The 25,195-nt window shown below is 42.1% G+C and overlaps 1 protein-coding gene across 4 annotated transcripts in view; it reads right to left on the reverse strand.

The window, feature by feature from the left end:
- The window catches only part of znf423 (zinc finger protein 423), a 154,597-nt gene that overhangs the window by 58,692 nt on the left and 70,710 nt on the right, over positions 1 to 25,195 (reverse strand). For 3 of the 4 annotated variants that reach the window (XM_042744156.1, XM_042744157.1, XM_042744155.1), the window contains 3 exons: positions 20,792 to 24,225; positions 19,997 to 20,081; positions 12,796 to 12,816 (listed from right to left, as the gene is read on the reverse strand). In XM_042744156.1, the coding sequence (XP_042600090.1) occupies positions 12,796 to 12,816; positions 19,997 to 20,081; positions 20,792 to 24,225 (3,540 nt within the window). The remainder of the gene's footprint in view (positions 1 to 12,795; positions 12,817 to 19,996; positions 20,082 to 20,791; positions 24,226 to 25,195) is intronic. The other variant, XM_042744154.1, reaches the window with a different exon arrangement.

Below are 25,195 nucleotides of genomic sequence, written 5' to 3' on the forward strand. Positions count from 1 at the left end.
AATGTGGGACTCGCAAAGCCGAGAAAAGAGCACAATTACACGCCATCAGCAGACAACATTAACTCACTAATAGGAACATGGCAATAAAAGTTTATTATTATGGTGTAGCGATGATTGCCTGGTTTAAGCTAACATTTATAATACTTAGTGATGATTAGGAGGCGAGGGCGGGTGAGGGAGGAAGGGTCACGAAAGATAACGGAAGACGGAGCGGGAACCTTTTCCGCCTGCTTTCTCCTCGGTGGGGATAAGGCTGAGGGTCTGTTCTTGAGAGGATAGCACTCATTAGCCAGCCTTCCAGACCTCCATTATCTTCTTCTTCGCTAATGTTCTCTACCACTTATTCAAGATGGCTCACCTCCACACGGATCCCACGCTATTGGCTGCTGCCATAATGAGCGAGAGATGCGGTCGGAGTGGAGTAAGTGTGTTTAAAATGAGTTTGCTCTTCGAGCGCCCTTTCCCCGGAGAGGCGACGGCAAGATGCGTAATGCCTATGGATATGTTGATCCTCTTCTTATGGAGGACCCTCATAGACCCAGCTCACCCCATAAACACATTCATACTGCTGAGTCTAGGCAAATACTACCCAGCAGCACCTGGCATGGCAAGCGATTAATGTATGCAAAGCTACTTAAAAAGAGAAGTGGGGCTGCTGGAGGAAAACTAAAAATATGATGATGAGAAAAGCATGAGAAAGAGAGAGGAAGATTTGTGTCAATGAGGAAGAGAAAGGGACAGGCTTGAGAACACAGGGAGTGAGGTGAGCGCTTGGTATAAGCTATGGAGAGCTAAGTGTGGTGGGCTGTTACAAAACCTAGTGAACTGCCTTGTTGTCTTAGAAAGCCGCTGCCTATTTAGACAACTGAAATGAAACCTGGAAATGCTCTACATAGGCACCAACAATAGTTTACTGCTAGCATTCCGCTAAGCTAAAAACGTAATACTCTTAAACATAACCATCCATCCATCTATTAAAAGTTTCAGATATTCTGGACCAAAACTTTAAAAAATTGCTATAGGATTTTTTAATATGTCAACACTTTCAAATGACTACATTTAAAAATTAAACATAAATATCAAATAATAAATACTGAATACGTAATAATTTAAATTGCTATTCCATATCCTATTTGAAACTATTCAGATTCGGAAACAGAATTGGGATTTTAAAATGCTTTCTTAATTAAATTCAGAAATAATATTTGAGCTTAAACAGCACATTTTAAATGAATTATAATGCATCCTTTTTTAATTTATTTTTTACAACACTTTTCAGTGTTGAATGTTTATTTATATTCAATATTTTTCTCATTTCTCTTAGGTCTGTACTCCATTTTGGTTTTTTTGTTGTTGTTGTGTTTACTAAAGTTGTCGCAGTACATACTGGGATTACTTTCTCTGCAAATGTAATGTTGCCTTAGAATTTAGCCAAAATTATGTATCTTAGGATGCAGCATAATTACGCTGCCTACATTTTGGAACAGACTTCATGGCTATAATACTTTAAAATGCTGCCTACGGAGGCAGCTCACTAGGTTTTGGAACGGAGTTGTAGAGTATGAGAGAGATAGGGCGGCATTTCCTTCTTTGCTATTCTCTCCACGTCAAGGGGATAAATTATTCAGAGCCCAGGGAGACTCTGGCCTCATCGTGTAATGAGAAGGACACGCATTGATACCAAATATTGCTGTTGGGAAACTATCGATTGGAGAGCTATTTGTCCAGAGTTTGGTCTGGAAGCGAAAGCTGTCAGCGGCTTTTAATATGACTGACACTTACGTAGAAGCTCAGCTCACAGTTCGCCCTCCTCCCTCCCCATCTATCCATCCATCCATTCCTCCCTCTTCATCCATCTCTACCATTCCCTCACGTCCCTCCAGTATAAAGGGGATTTACTGACAGAGGAAGGAGGGGGCTGAGGTGTGAGCGAGACAAAATGTGCACAGTATGGAGAGCAAGAAACACTGTCAATAAGGCGCCAGCAGCACAATTAACGCCTGCAGGAAATGCAGTGAGCCAGCACAGTGTTTACCCCCTGACCCCTGACCCCACATACAAAGGTCACCAAAGAGTGAAAACATGCCTGTCCTGTTCCCAACACTGCGATCTAGTTCAAAATGGTTAGTCTGGTGCATAAAAGTGAGGCGAGAGTATCAAGTAGCTTTCATGCTTAACTTCCCCTCTGTCCTTGGGTGAACACTGGACTGTAACTGCGCTAGAAGATCTGGCCCAGGAGGGGAAAGGATGCTTGCTTTGGCCTGGAACTGAGATATTCTGGCCTTCCTTTGGGGTGGAGGGTACGCAGAGGAGGCTTGTGGTTCCTCCAAGGTGGTCTGATGTCCCTGCCGAGTTTCAAATGGAAAATCTGAAGCTCTTTTCCTCACACGGATGTCTCAGTGTTTGCATGAAACTTCTGGCTGACATGAGGGCAAAACATGAGTAAATATAAAAAAAGAACACAATGTAATGTCAAAGTGTGCACAAATATGTTTAAAGTGACTTAAATAGTCACTTATCTTTTCTCTTTAAGTACAGAAAATTAATATATGTGTTTTTCTAAGTTTTGGAGTTCTATGAGAGAGCAGCATGTAGTAGTGGCAAGGTGATGCAACAGCCAGCCCCACATCACATGCACTGGCATGCGTGGAGCACTAACGGCCGTCTACGACAGCACAGTCGGTGGCCTGAGAGAACAGCGGATGGTAATATCCCTCCTATTTCCCTCTTTCACACACACAGACCTACAATTACAACATCAATGTGTGGCAGAGATAAAAAGAACCCAAAACATCATTACAATTAGAGTCTCCAGACTCTTCAGAGAGCAGAGAGAAAAGGAGAGGAGGTGAAAGTGACATAAGAAGAGAAATGAGAGAGAAAAGAGAGACTTAATGAGAGGGAAAAAACCCTACAACAACAAATCCTCTGATTCTAAGCTAGCATTTTCAGATAACTTCGGCTCAGTACTCAAATCAGGTCATTACAGTCTTAGTCTGGTTTGCTTCACAGCTTATTCTGGCCAATAATCGTACACTCAGTGTGTCTGCCTGACATTTAAGATGACTACAGTATCTCTTTATCTCAAATAGATTAAACAACAATAACAGATCAAGTACAATATATATTTATATACAGTTATAGAACTACTGTTTTAAAGTTTAGGGTTGGTTTTTGAAAGAAGTCTCTTATGATCACCGAGGTTGCATTTATTTGTTTAAAAAAAGGGAGAAATATTGTGAAGTATTATTTAAAAGAAAACAACTTTTTTTCTATATTAATATATTTTAAGATGTAGTTTATTTCTGTGATAGCAAAGCTGAATTTTCAGCTGCCATTAATCCAGTCTTCAGTGTCACATGAACCTTCAGAAATCATTCTAATATGCTGATTTGGTGCTCATGAATTTCTTATTAGCGATGTTGAAAAATGGTTGTACTTTTTATATTTTTGTGGAAATCATGAGACATTTTTAAGGATTATTTGATAAATAGAAGGCTTAAAAAACATCAGAATTTATGTGATATAGAAATATTTTGTAACTATGTAAAATTCTTATAATCAATGTACCTTGCTGAAGAAAAGTATTAATTTCTATCCAAAAAAAGAAAGAAAAGAAAGAAAACAATACACTGTCCATGTAAAATAACATAGAAAGGTAGATCAGATTTAGTCTTAAAATGGTGTTAAAGCAAAAACTAGAAGCAGAAATCAAACCAAATGTTGTGATACTTCCTGAAAGCTCATCAAAACTACATATCAATTTAAATCTATGTTTTATGGCTCTACTGACTTTTATTCACACACTGACATATGTGCTTGCTATTCACACTTTAGCCTACAAGCAAACTCTCACACTCTCAAGGCAAATTAAGTCTCAGAGAGATGCGCACATGGACAGGTGCCTTTAAAAGAGGCCAATGTCTCATTATGAACGTGCATTTAAAGTGCGCGTGTCTTTGACAGTATATAAGTGTGTGTCATTGCGGCATGTGTGTGTTGTAAGTGGGGGAATCTAGGCCCTGTTAAACCCGGCCTTCCTCAGGGACTTCTCAGCTGGTGAAGGGGGCTGGGGGGGTTGGCACAGGGGTCTGTAGCTCTAAGAAGTCAAATTACCTCTGAGCCCGACTCATCAGATCCTCGCACACCCACACGCCACACACTCATTAATGGCGTACTCACCAGAATATTAGCACAGACAGGACTCGCAAACACGCATGCGAACGGCACCAAAGTAACACTCGCGCTGCAAGCCATGGACATAAAACTCTCGGAGCAACTATCCATGCTTCGCTACACACTCGCGCACATACACAACACGCAAACACACAAAGGGACGCGTGCAAATATCTTCAAATAAACGTAACACATTCTCTCGCACACACACATACACGCACAGGGGCATTCTTGCGGGTCTCTAATGAAGCCCCAGTTGTGACGGCATGGAGGCGTCTGAGGCTCCGGCGGGATAATTATGCCGCTCCCTCGCAGCTGAGTTTGGCAGATGTAGGGGAGGGGTGCGAGCGGTGCCGAGCACAGAATAACGAGCGCGGGGGAGCGGAGGTGGGATTCGGCACGGACCCCGCCATCCGCCATTAGCAGCTTGGCACCGTCACAAATGAGTGTTTTTCACCAGAGCACCGGGAAGGGCTGCGAAATTCCAACAAATTCTAAGCTCGCGCACTGTCGCAACACCCAGAGATGGCGAGAGAGAGATAGAGAAAGAGAGAAACACAAACAAAATCAGGGTGGAAACAGAGGAAGATGGGAAGTGGGGGGGGTTCACGCCGCCATGACCGGATTTGTCACCTCTCTCAGCGCAGGGAGAGCAGAGCGTGGCACCCTGGGAAATTACCAAATCAGAATGCATTGATTTTCTTCAGGGAGGAGGCAAAAACATTCCTGAAAAACTGACATGGTTGAGAATTAAGAAGGAGATTGTATCAGACCTTTGTATTATTGAGAGCAGAGAGTGGTAGACTTTTGTTTTGTGAGGATGCGGAATAAAAGCGCTCTATTGTATGCCTCTGGTATGCTGGGACCACGTGTGCGTCGGGTCGACTATTACATCCTCCTTTTCTCTCTCTCGTACCTCCTCAACTTCCATTTGTCTCTCTTTGTCCTCTTGTACTGTAATTACCATAGTGTCGCCAAGGTAGGACCGCGAGCTTCACTCCAAAGAATAACTTAAAGTAATTGTATAACTGTGCGTGTATGTGTGCGACAGAGCTATCATAAGTGTGAAGAAGTCCCACAGCAGTGGACGGAAAATAATCTCCAAATGTTGTGCTTTCTGCCAGCTTTCTCTCCCACACATTTCAAGTCCTGAACGGTCCTTTTCCCAGGTTTGGTCAGCTGAGTCATCCGCCGCAGGGAGGTTGACCTTGCAAGCCGGTGTCACAGGAAACCAAGCCGCAGTGATCGCTGCCTTGACTGCGACTTCACCCCGTATCTGACGATCCGCGGTGTCTGCTACAGCTGTAGCGTTTAACACTCGCCGTTTCTTTCACTAGCTAAAGACCAGCTGTTTTTGTTTCACAGCTCTTTTAGTAGACACAAACTCTGTTTCAAAACCTAGTGAGCTGCCTCAATGCCTAACTTTCCAAAAGAAAAACTTAACCATCGTGGAAGATTCTTTCCTAAAATCAGTAAAGACAATTGGGGGAGGGATTTTGAACACTCTACATTGGCATCAACACATTCCAAAGCGTTACACTAAGCTACCAGACAATAAACAAGATACATAGCACTCATTTCTATCTATGCTTTTCAGTAACGAATGAAATGTAAATATGTAAAAGTCAATGTTTCTCTTGGCTCGTCCGCCATCTTTTGTTAATTTTTTCCACTGAGCTTTTCAGAATGCATTATGGTATTGCATCCTCTGCAAGGATTCAAATTCCCTTAGAATTAGGCCATAAAAGATATCTTAAGATGAACAGCTTTTAGATGAGTTTTCACATTGGTAATGTGCCTTAGTAGGTTTTGAAACAGACCAAATAGTTTGTCACTGGTTCATTCATTCTACTCAGTCCGTCTTCCTCTCTCTGATGGTAAATGATCAATTTCAAGGTGACCCTGGCTGAATTGCGGTGAGTGTTTTGTGCGTGCGGGCGGCTGCAGCCTGGACCCAGTAATTAACACCAGCGCCTAATGAAGTCCAGCTGCTCACCGCGCAGACTGAGAGGCTGCCAAAAACCAGGAGAGCCCCTGTCAGCCAGCCTCATCCTCCTCGCTCACTCTCACTCACTTCCGAAGGTCAACCTCCCTCATCAGCACCCGGTCAGTTCATCTCTCTTTCTTTCTCCCTCCCTCTGTATCTATTCCTCCCGCAACATCTCTGTACCTAGAGGGAGGGTAAAGCACTGATCATGCATTCCTCTCATCTCATCCCTTGTTCCTTGCCAAATCTCCCCCATTTCCCTTCTGTCCCATGGATCCCTCCCTATTTCACCCACCCGTCACATCCCTCGATCTTGATGATACCCAATAATCTTCTACCCACACTCATTCTCTTAATCTCTTCATATGTTTTCCATCTGAAATTGTTCAACTAATTCAAGGTGAAATATCTGAATATGTTGGTGATGCTGAATAACCAGTGAGGACACAGCATGATAAAACCAAGCCAATCACAGAATTCCTTCTATATCCCAAACTTCTAGATTACTTTAAGCGAAAATTAAAACAAAAACTTTTTTTTTTTTAGGACACTGACAGAAAAGCACAAGTTTAAACTAGGGATGGACAATATTGATATCTAGGCATCAAAGTCTTGCTTTTTATAGTAAACAAAATATCTATTAATTTTGAGATTTGCTAAATATTATAATAGCTAGATTACCTTCAAGTGAGCATTAAATGATGGCAAATGTCACCTAAAATGTTAAATAGTAGAAATAAACATGCAATAAAATATAATAATAAATAAAATATAAAATTTGATATATTATGACATATATAATATTATATACACTAAATATATGTATCTAATATTTTATTAATGTGTTGTTGTACATGTATGTTTTATTATGTAATATATGTATTGCATAATGTAATATACTTTTTAATCTCTAATATCTGATATAGTAACAATAATTGTGCATCCTATATTTAAACTTTTAAAATAAGATCAACTTTACTTAAATCACATGATTTGAGGTTACAGTCTGTATTCCAAACAAGCTGGGAAAAGTTTCAAGTTCAAGTTTAAAACTTATGAACAATACACCACTAGTTAATTAAATGAATGCTCTAAACAATCCAGATGTAACTCAAAGCGAGAAACAAAAACACAGAATGCCTCTGAACGCAGAGTTATACATACAACAAAACAAGGAAATAGACAAACAGCAGAGGCATGTTAGAGGCATACCCACAGGGTAAAAGTGAAGATTTAGAACGAATCCTAAAAGAAACCTAACAGGGAATAGGCCTATCTTAGATCCACCATGTCCCACACCTTCTGTTTTTTTATCTGAAAGTCACACCTCTGAGTTCCCCTCTGGATTCATCCTTCCTGCCTTCCATCTCTTCTCCCACTCTGACTCCTATTCCGGATCAAAGCTAGGATTCCTGTCATACAGGCACCTCTCACCGCTCCTCTGAGAGCGGCCTTTGAAGAGTCCGACCCCAGGTGGCCCCTTCTCCCACACACGGGCTCGAGCGCACGCACATACTGTACACTGAGGGGCCTCCACCCGTCTCTCTGGGACCTCCGCCCCCGTCCGTCCATCGAGAGTGTGCCTTCCCCTGATTCCTGCGCATCTCACATAGAGCACTGATGAGCTATGACATCCGCTTATTCCTCCACCCCCCCCCCCCCTTCACACACACAGTATATATACTCACACACTGAGCTGATGTGCAGAGGCAAGATCACACCAGACAGCAGATGTTAATTATCAGGCAGTATTTAGGGGGCTTTATTTGCAGAGTTTACCTGGCAGCGCTGTATCACCTGCACTGCTCTGCTTTTCTGACGACAACATGAGAGAACTTGGATTCTTACAAAATCCATACCTTGTCCCCACCTTTTCTTCTGCTAAATCGCACACTCCTTGACCCCTGCACACCTTGATTGACCTCCTTAAAGGGACAGTCTAACCAAAAATGAGACCTCTTCATTTTTAAATGATTTACTTACCCTCTTGTTGTTCCAAACCTGTCTGACTTTCTTTTTCTGACCTCTTTTTTTTTTTTTTTAGATAACTATGAATGGGGACTTTAAAGCTTCAACAATGATGATTAAAATGCTCCAAATGACTCATGATCCACATTTCAAGTCTTCTGAAGCCATACGATAACATTTTTAGGAGAGAAAGACCAACATTTAAGTTAAGTAGAACCAAAAAAGTCTGATTCATGAATGAATCATTCACTGTATCAAGTGATTCACTGAAAAGATCCAACTCAAAAGAATGATTCATTCACAAATTGGACATTACTAGTTCTTTTAGGAATTCTCGTTAGGAAACCTAATAATAATGGCATAGATCTATTCTGTTTCTCACACAAAGCTATCATAAGGCTTCAGAAGACTTGGAATATATAGTGACTGAATAACACTTTTAAAATGAAAGTTTAAAGGTTCAGCCCATCATAATAACTGCATAGAAATAACATGCAGAACATTGCAGAAAGATTATGAAATAAATACCTACAGAATTTTTAGATTTGGGTGAACTATCCTTTTAACACTGCACCCTTAACACATTTCCTCCCCCTCATCACGCATCTATTGTGTAACGTCATTTGCACATAAGTCCTCTTCGCCAGCTACGACAGATGCCACTGTCACTCGAGAAAATAAATTCAGAATACTTAACGAATTAAGCGAGGAGCAAATTGCAGCTGGCCCCCTTTCATTATGCACAGATAGGCAGGCAGCTTGTTTGTCTTTTTAACAATTACCGCACGGCACGGAGAAGGGAGGGTTGGGAGGCTGACGAGCTCCTGATATCGCCGCTCCTTCCCCTCCACGGCAGCTGGCTGAGACACACCTGGACGGATCTGGGACGGCGGGGAGGGAAAGGGGGAAACGGGGCAGCTGCACCTCTACCAGATTTACCTGAGAAAGATGTACACACATGCTGCTAACATACCAGCATGTCAAAGATTCATTCGGATCTAGTGCTTGCAGTGTCAGAGATTGTGATGTGTAAGTAAACCCGATCAACTATAGACACGTTCCTCCACAGTGTTTTCTCTAAGCACACCTGCAACCCCTACCCATGCGATTTCGCCACGTCACCCGCAAGTGTACCTCATTTTCCATTCTGTTCCCACATATTTTGGAGGAGGCTCCCCCTGAGCAGTTCTCTTATAGATCTCCAAACAGCTTGTAATTACCTTTAATAAACAGCATAAGAAGCAAATCAAGCGCAAACGTGGCAAAATGAGCTCTCAGGGGGATCAGACATCACTCAGCCTTGCAAACAAACATTTCGGCAAAACATTGCTGCCTCACTCCCTTTTCAACATGACATTCTCTGTGGGGGCTATTCAAAGGAGAGAAGAAGGAAGAGATAGAGAAAGGAATTAGGAATTAAATTAAATCAGTGGAGTTCGGTCATGGAGAAAGTTAGGGGTCATGTGCTACCACAGCATGTTTGAGCTTGAATGTGAATTTACACACAAACCTGCATACAGTACAATAAAAATGCATGATATATAAGTATCATACTGTTTATTTGTTTAGTCTTTAAATAAACATAACACTATAAATTACATATTCAACACTATAAATTAATCATAACACTGTTGAATGAAATCTTAAAAGAAAACTCACAAATACATAATTTAAAACAATATATAATTGTTGTAAATGCATTTAGAAAAAAAATGTATAAAATATAAAATAGATGTTATACATCAGCTATATATTGGTTATTGGTAAAGACATAAATAAATTCATAATATTACAAAAGATTTCTATTTCAAATCAATGCTGTTGTTTTGAACTTTCTATTCATCAAATAATCCTGAAAAAATGTTTTGAAAAATATCAACAAGTACGACTGTTTTCAATAAAAATAAAAATGGTTCTTCAGCACCAAAGCAGTATATTAGAATGATTTGTGTGTGTGATTCTCAAGACTCTTCATAAATCCATGTTAAAATCTTCATTACTTATTTTAAATTAAAAAAAATATATTAAATAAGTTAATTTTTTAACTTATTACAAATTTAATTAACAATATTTCACAATTAAGCTGTTTATTACTGTACTTTGAATCTAATAAAAGCAGCCTTGGTGGGCATAAAATACTTTCAAAAACATTTAAAAAATCTTACCGACCCTACACTTTTTAACAGTAGTGTATACAGGTTATGCAATGACATGCAAGTAAGGCATTATATACAGTCGGATAGTTGCTGCCAACAGGGTCATCAAGACCCTGATTTGAAGCACACTAAATTAATAAACAAAACATAAAATATTGATTTTAGATTATTTTATTACATAAGAGAAATGAGACCGCGAACAGACACCATACAACTAGCATAGCTATGTAAGAAATCTGTTACCAGGGGCTGGGCAATGTTCGATTATTTAGTTTAGCAGTCATTACACAACAATATTTGAGTGCAGAATGACCATTCAGAATCAAGTATTCAGAACACCTGCATAGTAAAACTCAAACATATGCAGATGTGCATGTGTTTAATCGTGCACGTGTGTTGCATTGATTTGGTCAAGCTCAACTCCCTCAATCTTTTTCTCTTCCTCTCTCTATTCACCTCTAGCAGCGCACCCTCCATCATCCCCCTCAAACATTGCCCAGCTCCTATGAGGTTCCGCCTGGCTAGCTCCAGGTGGTCTATGATGTGCATGAGGGGCTGTCATCTGTTCCCATGCTCACGTACTTGCCACATGGGCTGCAGTAGAGAGCGCCACACCATTAACAAGCCATAAAAACCAACCCAACCCTTTTAAAACATCAGAACACCGAGGAATAACTGCTCTCACCAAAGCCACTCAACCTAACATCGGCTCGGCGCACACAATAGAGACATCAGGGGCTGGATAACAGGGAGTGACATGCAATGTGAAGGAATGATGATTTCTTTTGCTCTTATGACTACAGAATAGAGGGGACTGGAGTATGGCTATTCACACACACACACACACACACACAGTGTGGCCCTAGGCTAGACACTGGCTTGCTTGCGTACAGGCAGTTCAGTGAAGTGAACCCTCATCCACATTATCTACATCCATTGACTCCTAAAGCTACTTGTGTGCTGCCTCATTAAGTCTGCGCTGACACAGAGAGACCGCGCCAGGTCTCCTTTAGTAGCCAGCCTCCGTGCATGTGTGTGTGTATTTGTGTAAGTGTGTGTGTCTCTCTATAGTCTACAGCATGAGCTGGGCATCACCTCGAGCAAAATAAAAAGCCTGCATTGCTCTGTGGCATCACTTTCTGTAAAAAAAAAAATAAGCACCGGTCATCTTTATAAACAACGAGATAATCCCGCAATCCTTCACTCTGCACTAAAGAATTATCTGACTTTGCTTGCGCACATTAAAAACAGATTTTCGACAAATAATAGCTGGGATGTGACGAGACAAAGGTTCAAATATAAAAAAGCGCACCCACAGTTGAGACAAGTAGACTATTATGACATCACAGAGAACACCCTGGGGTCAAACGGCAAGCCTCTATGTGGCGTTGCCTTGACAACACATGTGCGACTTGTGCTCCAGGCCTCAGAATCATTGGGATGAATAACTAAGAATCAACGGTGACATTAGTGATGCTCTCTGGAGAGCAGCCTCATTCAGGTGTATGTGCATTCATGCCCCTGGCCCAGCCCCATGCACAAATAATCACTATGACAAAGTGTGTGTGGGTGTATGTGTGTGTTTGTGTGTAAACTGGCAGAGGGAATGGGGTATGGAAATCAAATGATGTGATAATATAAGCAAGGTTGCGCCCTTTTAAGTTCCTTTTGACATCACATTCTAAATGAAATCATATTCTACAACTGAAATGAATCTCATGAACTGTTTATTCTAAAATAAATAAATGTCTTTTAAATTTCAAGTAAGTTTCTGAATTTGAAATAATGCAACAAACAAGACTTCACATTTTAAATTTGATTGTATAGAAAAATTTAAATAAACAGAATTTAAATTCTATGAATTGTATTCAAAGAATGAATTTTATGAAAATAAAGAAAGAATTTGATAGACAGACAGATAGACAGATAGATATGCAAGTTAAAAATGCTTTATTTACTCTAACAAAGCTCCAAAAACATTTTGTTCCAAGCTCACTGAATACACCACAACAGCCCACCTTTATATTGAAACAACTCCTTTTTTATGTTAACATGGAGGAAGTAGGAACTAAACCACCATAACAAGAAAATACTATTACTACACTTGATATAAAACAAACAAAAACGCAAGATGTGAGGGGAGTCCACAACACATTAATTTAATCCTGTCACAATGTAACCGGCTTTGCAAAGACTGTTGCCGAAGGGTGGAGGCTCCTAAGTAAAAGCCATTTCTCATTTCACATGCTGCAAAAATGGTCTGTTTAATTCTGAGGGTATGGAAAATGAGCATGAAAACCAAATTATGGGGACCTGCGGGAAAATAAATGAATGACAAATGAAAAAGGTACATGTATGGCATGACCCCTTCATGTGACCAATCATGCACTGTTCTATACTATCGCCCCGGTCCTTCTACTCAAGCAGTGAGAGATGTATGTGTGCTTGAGGGGGGTCATTCATTCAGGTAATCTAGCTTAGAATGGAGAGAGATAAGGGGGAACAAACCTTGCAGCTGGGCGGGCTCTCCTATGGGCCGTCCGACAGGCAGGGAGGGTGGAAAGAGAAGGCAGGGTGACAGTTAGTCAGCAGCTCTATGATCACATGAGGGTTAGATGGTGGAGGAGGGGTCAGACATGGGGGTCATGACTCACTCATGGTGACGGTATGGAGGGAGACTGGGCTGCCATGGTTTTGCATGTCTTAAATTGTCAAAATACACTAGAACTAGAAAAATAACCATTGTTATGGTGTGAGTCCCTCTAAAATGACACTTTTGTCATCATTTACTCACCCTCTTGTCATTCCAAATAAATCATAAGAACCACTTTAATTATATTTTGGTCATTTTAGCTAAAAAGCACCAGTGCCCACTTTTATTACTAGGAAAAGACCATAAACTACTCCTAAACTTCTGGTTTTGTGTTCCACAGATGAAAAAAAAATCATACAGGTTTGGACAAATATTAGGATGATTAAATAATGTCAGCATTTGATAAACTATTCTTTTAGTACTCATTATCCTAACATGGCTCAAGAACAAACTTAAAGGGATAGTTCACCCAAAAAAGAACTTGTACCCTCGTATCCAAACCTGTACAATGTTCTTTTATCTGTAGAATGCAAAATAATATTTTGAAGAATGTTTCAGCTGTTTTTGACAATATAATGAAAGACGATTGGGTCTAAAACAACACTGGATCCAACTGACTTTCACTGTATAGACCAAAAATAACACATTTCACAGTAAAAAGCAAGTCAAACAGGTTTGGAAAAAAGCATTGAATATGAGTAAATGAGGACAGAATATTTATTTTGCATGAACAAGTCCCTCCCAAAAATTAAAATTGTGTCATCATTCATGTCGTTCCAAACCTGTATGCATTTCTATCTTGTGCAGAAGCCAGAAGAAGATATTTTGAAGAATGTTGATGCCCAAACAGTTTTGTTTGCAATATTAGTTTTTTTGTCCATACAATGGAAGTCAATGGAAACCGCAACCATTTAGTTACCACCATTCTTCAAAGTTTCTTCTTTTGTGGTCCACAGATAAAGGGATTCATACAGTACACGTTTGTAATGACATGACAAAACAGACTTTTTGGGTGGACTATCCCTTTAACAACTTGTCCTCTAATGTTCAATCCTGAACCTTTCATAGATCACAGCGGTGTGATACAAGAGACCCTAGAAAAGTGAAACGGGCAGAGAGAGAAGACGAGTGAGGGAGAATCAACATTGGACGAGGGGGGTGAAGAGGCTGACTACAGCTCAATCCACTAATAAAGGCAGATGAAAGGGAGGTTAAACACAATATGCTAATTGAAATGTGTTGGCTGATTAAGGGCGATTGAGAAGAGAGTGGACGTGCTGTGAGTTCTGTCCGCTGGTGATTAGTGCAACATTAGTGTCTGCATGCTTTTCCTTGCGACGTGCCCAAATGGACGGATGGAGATAGAGGTGTGGGGGGGAGGAAGTGGATGGAGAGGTGAAATGAGTAAAGCCTCTCCTACTGTTCCTATACTTTCACCCAACATGAAAAGCAAAGAAAAACACAGGAAATTTGTCAAACCCCAAGGACTGCATTGAGCCCTGAAAAACAATCCAGGCTATGTGCGTCTAGCAAAACACAAACATTATAAAACATCACACCTTATCACAAGGAGTGTCAAGAACGTGTCAAGGTGGAAGTGTGGAATACTAGGCCGAGTTCCTCGCTGTATTGTTTGAGAGGCCTTGTGTTTTGTGTCTGCTTGTTTGCTACTCAAGCTTATTTTCCCCTCTCTTGTCTTGCTTATCTGTCAGTCTGTCTGTATTTTTATTACTATGATTTTTCAGTGCACATCTTTTGTGTGTGAAGGTCTCTCAGGAGCACAGGGGATTTTTTTCTGCAGGCTTTATTGTTTTCCGCTGCGCAGCTGTAGACCCACGGGGTGCCCCCTGCAGGTGTGAGAGTGTGTATGTAGGTATACGTGTGCGTGATTTCTAGCGTTCGCTCTCAAGAGTGCGCGCTTGTGTCGGCTCTTCCCCCCGCCAGCAGGGCGCGCCGCTGCGCAGAGGTGATCATCAAGGGGTGCTGTGCTAAATGAAGACTAAAATTAAAAGCAGTGCACTGAGATGCCTGTGACTACGCGGACACATCCCCGTGAGGGTGGCCCGACAGTGGGACAAGACATCTTTTTGCCCCCAAACTAACAGCCTGGCTCAGAGGGGTTCTGTTATATTAATATGAATATAAACTCGAATCGAGCTCCCCTTCTCATTTTCATCTGCATCCCTGTCATTACAGGAACAAATCAAAATGCCGTCTTTTATGTGCTTGTACTGCCAAAGTGTAATTTTAAATCTTTTTTTGCTTTATTAGATAGATGCTGTAGAAAGTGACAGGAATCTTTTTGATGCACATCTGCATGAGCATACATGCTGTATTCTGATCCTTAATGGAGTGAAATAAAGGCATAGTTCACCCAACAATAAAAATTCTGTCATTATTTAAAAGGTGTTTATAAGGTTTACAATGAAAAACGTTTTGAAATTATTTTTGGTAAAGAGAACATAATATTAAAGAAGTATTTGTATTGTTTGTGCGTGTATAATTAAAAAACATTAAAAGTGAGTTAAATTATACATTTTATTTTCAGCATTTTTTATATAATGTTTCTTTTTTAATCTTTAAACTTTTAATTTATTTTGACAAACCAAAATCAATATTATAATTAAATGAAATGAACATCCTTAATACCTTACTGTGGAGCCATGTAAACTTTTATTGTGTGCAAAAGCAAAAGGCTGTGTAACATCTGTGTTGGAAAGAAAAAACTCCAAAATACTGTGTAGTTGACAAAAAATTACCTAAATGTAAATAATGCCAGTTTTTTGGGGTTTTTTTTATCATCCTGTTTAGGCTCCCTCTATAACAGTCTCTTTGCATTCCATCACCAGTCACACAATTAATTGCCACAATGCACCACAATTCTCAGCTCTACTCCTTGAGTCCAGTCTGTGTCATGGCTGAGACAGGTCTTGGTGTGGGGCAGTAAAATGTGTAGTGCAGTATCTCTCTCCTCACAGGGGAAATGAGAGGTTTTACACTGGCTCTCACATTATGGAGTGTGTGCTTCCGGATGGGGTGTGAAAATATTACTATTATTGCTAGGATTCTGTTTCTCTGGTAAGCCAGAAAGAGTCATTCACTACTGTATTTCCCACAAATAGCCCTGTAGAGTGACAAATTAGACTACAAACATTTAATATAGTCTGACAATTAATATGAAGTCATACAAAGCTGCATGCACTGTATAATGAATATTTAAACATTTAGATGGCTTGGGTTGAGTAAAAACCCTACTTGGATTGTGTAAATAGATTAGTTTTACATGTATCTGAATCACAATTTGCAGTAGAAAGTCTGCATTTTAGAAAAGATAATTTATTTTCAGAATTAAAAAAAAAAAAGAGTCTTGTTTAAACAGACCAATGGGAAGTGACCGCTTTGCAGGTTGACAGAGCCTTGAGCCAATGAGAGAAGAACCTGAACAGACGATCACTGCAACATGAAACTAATGATAATGCAGTATAAAACCACACAGTAAATAAAAGTCGGCATGACCCGGTGCAGTCTGGAGCCGTCGGTTGTTTGATGAAATCAGGGCAGCGCTAATGAAATTCATTTTTCCCGTACACGCGGATTGCCGCCTCCGTGCTAAGGAAAATCGTTACGCGGTCTCTCCGCACAGAGACAAACGTCTACATTAAATAATCACACGGCTTCAATCAACAGGCAGGGAAAAATAAACCCACATTCCTCCAGGCTCACCGCCTCCTGGAGAACGGAGCTCTGATCGCATTCGCCTGCCTCACCAGTCGGATTAATTAAAACACTAGGCTTTTTCCACCCCTCCCATCTCAGTGTAATCAAGCTCTTTTGCAGCAAACCACAACAGCTCGAAATCTGTATCGATTCCCTTACCTATGCTCAACGCCGCTTACATGCAAAGGCAGGCAGCGAAGATTTGAAACGACACCAACATAATCTAAACCTAAATTAAAGATCAAGTCACAAAACCTCAAGGTGCCCTAACCACCTGAAGCATGCCTTAGGAAGCCTTCAGGTGTGTAAAACGAATGTTAAAGGTGTGTGTGTGTGGGATTTTTATTTTTTTTTAATTTGTGGGAGGAAAGTCTCTCGTGATTGGTGCACGTTCCTCTTGGGCTGCCGGCGGAGCAAAGTGACGGTATAGAAAATGACACAGGCAGCGTGCTCACGCAGTGGTGGGGCGCTCACAGGAAGGACACAAGAGAAAAGAGGAGAGGAGAGGAAGAGAGGGGAGCAGATGTTGCAAGTTTGAGGAGGTAAACTGATTGAGATGAGGTGTCACCTCAGCCTACTGGTGACTGTGAGAGTGAGAGAGGGGAGGGGGATGGAGCGGGAAAGTGGGGGAGTGTGGGAGGCTAGGTGAGGTATGATCACACCTCTGCAAAAAGGTAGGATGACTGAAACTGGGAACTGTGTGTCTGTGTATCCACGGGCAGGGAGGATGTTGCAAAAAAAAAGCTGGAGGTTGACAGAATGTGTCTGTCTGTGTATGCAAGCTTTTATCAGATGTGTCAATCATATATAAGAGCAGGTATGTGTGGGTAAGAATGCACAGGGACTTCCACACATCAACTACATTCAGTGTATATGTAAAGACCACACTCTCACACACAGCTGCTTTTGGCAGAGATGCACGCATGAATATGCATAGTGAAAGCACTGATGAAACACGGGAGGCGGAGAGATCAAATTCGTGCGATTTCCACAGCTGCCAAACTGTGAGGAAAAAGCACAAAGCTAAATTGTTCTATTTAACGCGGCAGGAGAAGAACATGTAGCCTACTAATGCTCACTCAATTAGTAAGTTCAAGTCAAATAATCAGCAACAATTAAATATATGTCACAGTGAAACTACACCGAGTCCATTTGCTGTCAAAATTCAGCTATTTCAGTAATTGTTTGATATTGACGTGACAAATCAGAAAGCACACATAATATAAATGAGGCTTTCTACAAAATGACTGATTCATAAATTGCAGCATACCATTATTATAAGAAAAGACCATTCTTGACTTAACATGAATTATAGTGAATTTCAATGCTTGAATTGCTTAAGATATTAAAGACTAAGATATTTTTATAAATGCATTTGTGCATAAATAACATGCCTGAACTGATTTCAACTACATTGTTCTACAAATTGAAAAAGGGTTTTTAAAATCTGACCAGCACTTATGACTGTGATTAGAGGCTGGTTGTGGTTGTCAGTCTACGTACATACAGCCAAAAATAAAGTCTCATTACTATTATCTGGACCTTGGACACTCCAAATGTTTTACAAGTGGTAACCGAACTGCATGATGCAAGTATACCTGTTGTATATGTATATGTGTAGAAAAAAAAAAGCACTGTGCATGCTTGTAATTTCCAGCATAAAAGATGGGCTAAAATATCAAAGTCTTATAATAGCCTCACTAGTCATATATCAAAGCTGACAGATAGTGTAGCTATTTAATGATTGCTTCGTAATCTCAAAAATAAAGCGGAAGACAGAGTGCAAAAACGCTAAATCTTGAACTCCTTTGTGATCTCGCTTCAATTTTCTGGCTCCTAACGCAGAGGCTGATAAAGGTTAATACACGACTCCCTTTTCATTATTCAAAGACGTCATCAATCTTTGAAGAGGGGTGGAAAATAATAAAATAACAACGGCACTTAAAATAATCTGCCTCAATTCCATAATTAATCTCCTCCAGCTTTTCTGACAATTATGATGTTAATTAACCCAAAATTCCCTTCATGGCAATGGGGAGAGACATACGATCCGCCTTGCCGTCTCACACGCAGCCTTTATCTCTAGCATCAGTATCTTCAGAGAGGAAAAGTGAGAGAGGATGGAGGGATGAAAGGAGAGAGCACTCAGCGTGGACCAAATTGGATTGTGTTGGTCTGAGATTGGGCAGGTTGGATGCAGTTAGGTTGTGATTGAATGGTGAAGGGTCAGGTGAGATGGGAAAGAGGGATGGGAGAGAGATAGGTGGATGGGAGGTTAAAGTCAGGGCGGTTAATATGGGAATAATTGGGTGCTAAGCACATCCATGCTCATTATATAAAGGAGAAAATGAACATGGAACCAAAGGGCCCTTGAATTAAACTCAAAATTCCTCCCACCTAAAATAAGAACAGACAAAAAGAAAAGTGTAGATTGCGAAAACACACACAAGTGTGCTATGTGGTTAGTCACAATGGCCTTTCTAAAGACAGATGCAGCATGCTCACTAGGACTCTAAGAATATATCAGGCGGCTCCGCTCTAGTATCGGCTGTCAGGTCTGGAGAAGGCCGGGAAGTTGCTGAGGCTCAGAGCATTGCGCCGTTTGTTCTGTGAAATTACTCACAGGCCCAGCTCGTTAATCTACACTACAGTGTGCTGCAGCAGCAATTATTACTTAAAGAATAACAACACCAAGGGAGGAGGCATATAAAACAACTACAGAGGAACTGTTCAGTTAAGCTCATACACTGCAGCCAGGGCCATTTGCCAAAGAAACAAGAAACACGGGATGGAAAATATCATCCATCAGGAGCCAATCATTAAGAAGTCCCACCTAGCACTCTATGGCATGCTAGTATTTGAGGAAACACATTCCTATAACTTAAGCCATAGAGCCCTTTATTAGTCCACCTAACCTATCATAATTAGAATTCCAACATCCTTAAATAACACCCCATCCACATATGAGCAAGAGCAAAATCTGTGTAATTGTCCACGACAGGCTACTGGAATGAAATGAAGGGGAATAAAAGAGAACCTAATTGTTTGTTGGCCTTTGCTGAAGGAGCGAGACCTGCAGTCCTGGTCTCGGCTGCATGGTGAAGAGTTAACAGAGCAATCAGACCTGCAGCCGAGGCCTCAGCTGCGTAGTCAAGTGTTAAACAATGGAACAGCTGTTGAGAGCGATGTCTGCACTTCCAGAAATAGAGCTGTTCATTTCACCTGTCTGTCTCACACCTGTGTGCAGGGAGTGAGAGAGAATGCTGGGGCAAGACTAAGGCAGCAAATAAGGGTAGGAAAGCAGGAGGAGCGACTGGCAAGCAGCCAAACACACACACACACACGTAAATACACACGAACACACGCGCACTAGCAAAGGAAACTATGGGGTTGACTTACCGATCATATGATTGGCAACATGGATCTGGATCTCTCTTTCTGTCTCAAAGGTCATTTGGCATTTGATGCACTGATATGTCTTCTTCTACAGAGAAGGAAACAGGATTGAAATTCACATTGAACAGGCTTTTTTTAATTCTTCACACACTTGCAAACACCAGACCTATGCTGCAACGAGAGTGGATAAGGCAGAGATTCTGCTGTCTGTTACACTGAGCTGAGACAAAAACACAGGTAAAGATTGAGCGTCCCTGGAAGTTCACTGTCAATATCTAGTGAAGCGAACAGGCTGTACAATAGCCCAGCAGGATGAGGCTGCTGAACCCTCTGGGGCCAGTAGTAATGTAGCCATGAATTCACACATCTCTCTTTGACTCAAAACACTTTGGGAACACAGGGAACTTATACACTAAAAATACTGCCAGAAAATGGTTGCTGGCAATCTCTCCCCTTTTCAAAAGAAATTGCATAAATTTCTTCTTTGAACTGCCAAAAGAAAAGAGATAATAGGAAAAGAAACACAAAAAGAGAAAAGGTAGAGAAAGAACACAAATTCGAGAACTAGAGGAAAACCTCAAATGACCTAAAAAATACCCTAAGCAAATACAAAACCATTTTGTGATAGAACATTTCTGTCTAACAGCCCATTGCTTGTTGACAATGGCTAAGAGTCATCTTTGATCTTCTGTTTTCATATTGAACTATCAAGTACACTTTAATACCCTTTCAGACAAAAGTACATATAATTGAGACAGTTTTATCAGGTTATCATGAGGGTGAGGCTTTGACACTTACTTTAGGGACAGGTGAAGCATCGGTAACTTTCTTAACTCCACTGGTCTCAGGGCTCATCTCGGGATGGTCCACCTGAACGTGGCTTTCCAGGTCTTCCAGGGTCTCAAATTTAACAGCACACTCTGGGCAGCGCAGTCCAGTGGTGCCCTTCTCCCCAGCTTCTTGTGGGGTGACAACAACAGTTGGGGACTGCCCATTTGTACCTCGACTCATGCAGCCAGCACAAAGACCATAAGGCAGGCCGTTCACATCTATCTTGACCAGTTCTTGCTTATTCTTGAAGTCTTTGAGACACAGGGCACATTTATAGAGTTTGTGGGCCTGCAGCTGGCCATTGGGAGATGATGAGGCTGATCCTCCTCCTCCGCCACTGACTCCAGAAGACGAGATCTTCTGCATGTGAAAAGTTCCATGAATCTTCAGTTCGAGCGTTGAAGTGACAGTTTGCATGCAAACTACACAGCGGAAGCCTGTGAGGGAGTTCCTCAGGTCAGGGTGCATCTGGCAGTGCTCAATGAATTCTTCCTCACTCTGCAGGGGCATCTTACAGATACGGCAATTGCCTGTGTCCAGGCTCTTGCTGTGGGTGACCTTGTGCTCAGTGAGAGTAAGCAGTGAAGGGAAGCGTTCGCCACAGATGGGACACATGTAGTGTTTTGCTGGGCCACGGTGTGTCTGAGCATGTTCCCTCAAGCCGTTCTCAGAAAAGAAGGTCCGTGAGCAAACATTGCACTTGTGGTTACCCTTGATAAAGTCGGCCTTCTTTTTTCTTGAGCCTGCATCGTCCTCACCAGGCCTGATATTGTGGTCTCGAAGGCGGTGGTTTTGAAGCAGAGACTCCATGGTGTAGGCCGCACCACAGATGTCGCAGGCATACATTGGCTCGGAGGCATCAAGCTCCTCTTCACCACCGCTAGCTTCATGGCTGTTTGCTGTTTCCTGATTTCCTCCTTTTAATAGCATGTTCTGCAAATCTGCTTGCTCAGCAGCTACAGTCGATCCTGCTGTGGAACGCTTAGAGCTCTGAGTCACCCCATTGGGTGTTCCATTTTGGCTCCCTCCATTTCCATTGCCATTTCCTCCATCAAAAATGCAGTGCTTCTCTCTGAGATGTCTTTCCAAAAGGACAATGGCGTGGAAGGCCTTCCCACAGAGCCGGCAGTTATACTTTTTACTGTGAGTAGTGATGTGACACTGGAGCTCTACTTCTGTGCCAAAGGTCTCCCCACAGAATATGCATTTGCGTGCTTTTCCGGTTGCCACTGTACTGGCAGGGTGACCCAAATGACTGTGCTTCACGTGTAACTGCAGGTCACTTTCTTTGCGGAAGTCCCAAGCACAGGCCGTACAGCGATACATTTTCTTCTCATTGCTGTGTTTGACGGCCAGGTGGACTTGTATAGACACCTTTGAATCAAAGACCTCCTGACACAGTGTGCAGTGGTACAGCACAAAGGTATGCATGTCTAGCAAGTGCTTTTGCAGATCGTCTACAGAAGAGAACTGTTTGTCACAGCTCTCACAGACATACTGGGTGGAAGTGGTGGTGTAGTGAATCGTCAAGTGCTGAAGCAGTGCCTCCTGAGAATCAAAGTCCTCTTTGTTGCACTGTGGGCAAGACTGCCTCCTCAGTAACAGTTCCAGGTGGGACTTGAGATGGGCTTGGAAGCCCTCAAAGCTGGTGAATCGAAGGTCACACTGATTGCAGGGATAGTCTCCATTAGCAACTGCTGGAGTGCTGTCACCAGTTACCCTATGGCGTTTGGGTGATGATATCTCCACGTCAGATGAGGCTGGACTCAAGTCTGCCACTTTGACTTTGCGCTTGTTGTTGGCGAGTGGGATGTTCTTGTGATTCTCTTTAATGTGTTTAGTGAGTTTGAGGAGGGAACCGAAGATGGGAGAGTTGGTGCAGTAAGGGCAAGAATACACTTCCATGAAGGACTGCGAGGGCTGCAAAACTGGGGACTCCATCTTGGGCACACCTCCCGCACTGGTGCAATGGGTCTGTTGGATGTGCTCAGTGAGTGAGGACTCTGTAAGGAAACCCATGGAGCACTGGTTGCAGAAGAAAGCATGGTTGCCCTCCAAAGTGGTGGATCCAGCAACAACACCACCACCAGATAAGCAGTGAGAAACACGAATGTGCTCTTGCAGGCTGTTGATGTCTGCAAACATGTCAGGACAGTAGTTGCAATGAAAGGCCGAAACGTTACTGAACTGCAGAAGGGGAAAGTTTGACACAGAGCTCCCACTGGATCTATGCGCTTTGCGCACATGCTCATTAAGGTTATAGAGAGTAGGCAGGGTTTCCAGACATAACTGGCAAGTGTGGCTCTGCTGAGGTTTGTCTGCATGGATAGTCTTCAGATGAATCTCCAGGACAGCCAGGCTGTTGAAATCTCTCTTGGAGCAATATGGACAACTGTAGGTCACTTTGCCTGACCAGCTTCCATCGTCATGATCAGAAGAAGGTGCAAGCTTTCGTCTGCTCTGTCCAGGCTTAAGGGTGGAGTCTGGGGTTGATCCTCTCTCCAGGGAGGCACTGGAATCAGGGGTAGCGCTGCTCATTGATGCCACGCTTCCTAAGACGGGATCAGGACTGGCACTGTGGTTGCTGGAATCTGGCTGCCTGTGGCTGTCAAGATGGCAATAGACCTCCTCTACAGATGGGAACTGCTCAGCGCACATGGGGCACTTGTGTTTCTTGTTGGCATGCGTTCTGTCAATATGGGTGAGTAGACTGCCTTCATCGCTGAAGATTTCAGGGCAGTGGATGCATTGAAGCTCTGCACGGTCTGAGAGCTGGGGATGCTGCGTCAGCACGTGTTTCTCAAGTTCATCTGTCTGACTGAACGTCTCCTCGCAGTAATCGCACATGTATAGGTCCTGGTCCTGGTCAGCTACATCACTGCTAGATCCATCTCGCTTACCCTGGTCTTTCTTTGCCAGGTGTTCCTTGTTCTTCCGATGAGCTTGCATGTGGCTCTGGAGAGAGGAGGTGGAAGAGAAGCCACGCTTGCAAATGCTGCACTTGAATGGTTTGCTGGAACTGTGTGTCTTGAGGTGGATCTTGAGATGATCGCTGCGAGAAAATGCCGCCTCACACTCCTGGCAACTGTACTTCTTGTCACCGGTGTGCAGCTTGACGTGACGATCACGGCTGCGCTTGTGTTTGAACAAACGACTGCAGAAGGTGCATTTGAAGGGCAGCTTGTCACTGTGGATCTGCTCATGGCGCTTCAGGTAGCTGAGGCGACTGAAGGACTTGTCGCAGAACTGGCAGGGATAAGGCAGGCCAGAGCCCCCTTCTTCCTCCCCTGTGCCCATGCCCATATCGCAGCAGCCATCCCCTAGCATCTGTGACGGCGATGCCACGTCTTTGCTAGAGGGAGAGGACGCCACCCAGGAGAGCCCCGGGTCATCATCACCATCTGCAATGCAAAACACAGACAGAATTAAAATGTTAAAGAGGCAGAGAAAATATCAAAATAGAAGCAAAGAACTAAAGACAGCAAACCCCAAAGGAATAGAGAAATAAGGACAAAGATGTATTTTTTTTATCCTCTTATCCTCCCTCAGCAAACAAGCTCATGCCCATATCCCCCAGATTTGGATCTGAGTTATCATATTTTCATTATGTTCACCAGATTGAAAAGCTTCTCAAAAGTGATTAGAGCACATTCAGGAAGGAAGGCCCTCTTACTGGACAATGCATACAAAATCATAGCACTGGATTATTTATGTTTTTCTCTCTTTGTGCAAACACACACCCATCTAGATTAATGCAGGCATACATTATACAAAGATATAGAAAGCGGGTTGTTCTTAATTCTGTCCTGCTTTGTGCAATCTGATGGGGCCTGACACAGTCTACACGTCATCTATTTAGAATCTCAACTAGCAGACTCCGAAGGAAAGCAAGGGAGAGAGCTCATGACTTATTGAGCAGGGATGCTGTGAGCACAAAGTCCCACTGCGGCTCAGACAAACACAGAATTTTCTATCAGTGCACTGTTTGTTTGCTTTATTTTCTCTAAGTTGTATGTTCACTCTTAATGCGTTGAAAAAGCCTCTGGTATAACAGATCCCAAAAAAATGTATGTTTACAGAGGATAATGCTCCACATCCCCTAAAAGCTCCATTGGCACTCACAAGCCAAATGTAACAATGGCCTCCTATGCTCAGTATTCTAATTAGAAATGAAAAACCCACTGAAACAGAGTCACAATCTACGACCCAACACAATGGGAAAAGAGAAAAGTAAAAAAAAAAAAAAAGAACAAAGAGAGTGCATCACCTCATCGTGTATTGTATAAACTAATAACTTCAACTCCATATGGCAGTTGTAGGATTTTACTTCCGCCCACTACTCTCCCATTACACAAAGGTGAGCACAGCAGA

Source organism: Cyprinus carpio, chromosome B18, assembly GCF_018340385.1.
Source record: "Cyprinus carpio isolate SPL01 chromosome B18, ASM1834038v1, whole genome shotgun sequence".
NCBI classification, from domain to species: domain Eukaryota; kingdom Metazoa; phylum Chordata; class Actinopteri; order Cypriniformes; family Cyprinidae; genus Cyprinus; species Cyprinus carpio.